Source organism: Halyomorpha halys, unplaced genomic scaffold (assembly GCF_000696795.3).
Source record: "Halyomorpha halys isolate HHAL.00 unplaced genomic scaffold, Hhal_1.1 Scaffold412.1, whole genome shotgun sequence".
Taxonomy (NCBI): domain Eukaryota; kingdom Metazoa; phylum Arthropoda; class Insecta; order Hemiptera; family Pentatomidae; genus Halyomorpha; species Halyomorpha halys.
In genome coordinates, this window is record NW_027113304.1 from 581,826 (window position 1) to 585,418 (window position 3,593).

Below are 3,593 nucleotides of genomic sequence, written 5' to 3' on the forward strand. Positions count from 1 at the left end.
TTTGATTAAATAATATATAACTACAAAATAACTATAAATAATAATAAACTCGTGTTTTTTAGATTTGTATTTTCGGCACTTATTTATGCGGCACATACGGTGTTACACAAGTCTAATGTTTCTACTTTATACACTACTTTCTTCAGGCACTGAAGTTAGACCATTTTCCAGTTTACATTTTCCCGCATCCTTCCAGAAGACTGTAAGGCTTTCAATAACCATAGAGATAAGGATAGACGATAAGAGGTGGTGGGATAAAATAAGCTGTCTGAGGGAGGTGAGTTCTGGCGTGCTTCTTCAGGTGGTCTTTCCTCCCGAAGGTTTTCCCGCAGGATTCGCAAGGGAATGGTCGAAGTCCAGAATGGATTCGTTTGTGCCGAGTCAGCTCTTCGTTTCGGGTGAAGCTTTTGCCGCATCCTTCGGCTTCGCAACGGAACGGTCTTTCTCCTAAAAAAAAAAAAAATAGTACAAATTGATAGCATTAAAAATTATTTCCTACCGTGGAGATTCCAAACAACCGTACTGGTGTTTCACTACTTTATTCAAAATGTAAAGGTATAGTTAAGAAATTTTGAATTCAAGTAAAAAAAAAAAAAAAAGAAGCTTTTTATGAGAAATATCCTTTATCTAGAAATACATAGACATAGAATCCTAATACAAGAGAAAGGAGATAAGATTTTCGCGGATTCTGATTACCTGAACTTCAAATTTCCTAAACCAACTCTTAGAATTTCAAATCAATTACGAAATCCCATACATGCTCAATGCTTTCTGGACAGTTGATCAGGAATCCACAAAAAGATCAAGATTTTCCCATATCCCATCTATCATATTCTTCTTTCTTAAGAGAATCTGTAACATCACAATTATTCGAGTGAGCAACCTTGATTCTCTACTTAATCCTTTTTACGTTTTGAAAAGAAGATGAACTAGCGAGCTTATTCCAAGGAATGGCCGTTGTAGTGTCGTTCAAATTTCATCGCCATTGTATTTAAATATTTTCATGCTATGTGTATCTAAATAACGTATATTTCCACATATTTAAACGTCCCATCTTAACTGCATTTGTAAATTTGAATGCTTTGAAAATAAACAGGCAGTCCTACTTTTATTTCATGTAGCATTGAGGAAAATAGTGAGAGTGAATTATTCCATCGTTCCCAGCCATACGTTGTATTTAACTCCTACCGACTAAGTTTTAATTTTGTTACAGAGAATTCGTTAAAGTGAATATTATATTAATGAGTCTTGCAATTATATATTATTGTTATCGAATTTATAATTAATTAATAATTTCTTTACAGTCAGCTACGGGGTTCCAGTTATTATTAAATTATAGTCCAAAATTATTAACTTATTTATTGTTCATAATTTTGTTGTTTTGTTGTAATATTGTTGTTTCGGTACTTTTATAATTTTTTTTTCTAAAACACATACTTTTTTTCCTATTAAATTTCTTCTAATTTTGACATTGTGAAAGTTTATTCAGGGTGTTTTCACTATGTCGTCTAGACTATTAATTAAGATTAAATTATGAATAAAAAACACACATGTGTAGAATTTATTACTCATGTACAAATTCCTTTCATTTCCTTTCTATTTTTGATTTAAAAAAAAAAAATTTATTCTTCAGTTGTTAATAAGTTTTTTGTCTATAGAAGATATATAAATATCACATAACTGTACTTCATAACTATTCATCATGTCGATATATGCTTCATCATATCTATACTTCATAGGTAAATTTATTGATGTAGAAAATATTATATTCCACATGAATTTCTTGGTTTATATTGGATTGATTCAATAATTTGTATGTTTGTGTAAAAACTATATTCGAATCCTTAACTACTTATACTCTAGAAAAATAAAAAAATTCTAACTGTGAATAATGGCTAAAAGAAATGGATTCTTGCTTAATGGAAACAAACAAGAACTTTCTCACAAATATTGCAGAATTAAAGAATTGAATAAATTGGATAGGGGCATGTTAAACGCCTCACATCTGATAGATTAATTTTCGTTGAATAGGAATTTAAAAAAATTCGAACAAAATGTGGAGTTAGACGAAAGCCTCTGGCATGGGAAGGTAACAAAAAAACTAGCTTTAGATAAGGAGTGGATTAAGATTAAGAAAAGTATTTGTAAAAAGTAATGGAAAAATCATAAATAAAAAAAGATATATTGAGAAATTTACTTAATTTGAAAAGCATAATTTTATTATAAATGATTATTTGGACTTTAACCTGTGAAAAAATAAATTGACCAAACCTTAACCTTTCTTTCTTTTTTTATTTTAATTTAAAGACTTAAGAATGTAAATTGAAAAGTCCCAATAATCTTTAATTTGATAGTACAATCTTCTATTATTACGTCTATTTCTTAGATACAGTTAACGCTGTAATCAAGACCACTACTAATCACCCCTTTAGAAAAAAATTGATTTTATGTATGTAGTACTCTGAGAAGAAGAAAATAAGTGGAAACTTCAAGCAGATGAATAATTTCCAATGTTTTAGAAAGTCATGAATTGCAAGAAGACGTTGAAGAAAATGTGATAGGTAATATACAAATTATTAAACATATACAACTTTTATCAAATGCATCGGATGTATAATAGTAATAATAATAAAGGTCCAGTGAACCCGAAGGTTCGATCGTTCTCTACATACATCTGTCCAGTTATGCCCCTCAAAAAGCCAAATTTCATATGAAAATAGTTAAAAATAATTTTCTAAATAATGATTAATTATTGTCAGAAATATTTTTATGTATAAACATTTATAATTTTTGTTTTTAAATTGATTTGTTATTTATGAAGGTACCCTTTTTCCCTTTCGATAATCCGAATTTTTCGCTAATCCGAACGCCCTTGGCTTTAATTAGTTCAGATTAACAATAGCTCTGAGTACTAAACGTAATTCAATTCTTTGAAATATTTGTGGTATAAAATAAATTATTTACTAGACATTTATTGTCATATTTACCTGTGTGTATCCTGACATGCCCTTTGAGCTGACCGTTGTTGCTGAAGGCTACGTCGCAATGTGGACACCTGAATTTCTTCGGCCTTTGTTTGGTCGCGGGTCGAGCGGTGTTCGCCGCAACAACTTCAGCAGCGATGCAAGCCGCCCAGTAACTCTCGAAAGAATCTTGGGGTGGTACTCGAAGTTCTTCCACCTGTGGAGACGCGTTAAAAAAAAAAGTTATGACATCTGTAGAATTTTCCGTGTTTTCCATTTACAAATCTTTCGTTTCTGTTTTAGTAATATTTCTTTTTATTTAAAATAAACATATGTCTTCAATAATTTAATCAAGTAATTGTTGATTAAAGAATAAATTTGTTACGTTATATCATATAAGCAGTTTTCACGCAACCATGTTAACTGCGTAAGTGTGTTAAAGTCGATGAAGGTTTCATTTTTTTGTTAAGTATAATTGATAAAATATTCTACTTAAACTTATATGTGATAACATGTTATACAGAATTTAATATTTTTGTGATTGCTGTTTTCTATAGAAGATAATTTTTAACCAACATATATTATGTATTGCATAAATAAAATATTTGAATTCGAATATGCTCTTAATCG

At 29.9% G+C, this 3,593-nt stretch overlaps 1 protein-coding gene across 1 annotated transcript in view; it reads right to left on the bottom strand.

Moving 5' to 3' along the window:
• Positions 1 to 211: 211 nt before the first annotated feature.
• LOC106682410 (Krueppel-like factor 16) overlaps positions 212 to 3,593 on the bottom strand; it is a 4,129-nt gene continuing 747 nt past the window's right edge. The window contains exons 2-3 of the mRNA XM_014423231.2: positions 2,988 to 3,180; positions 212 to 447 (exon numbers count right to left, since the gene is read on the bottom strand). Of these exons, the coding sequence (XP_014278717.2) occupies positions 212 to 447; positions 2,988 to 3,180 (429 nt within the window). The remainder of the gene's footprint in view (positions 448 to 2,987; positions 3,181 to 3,593) is intronic.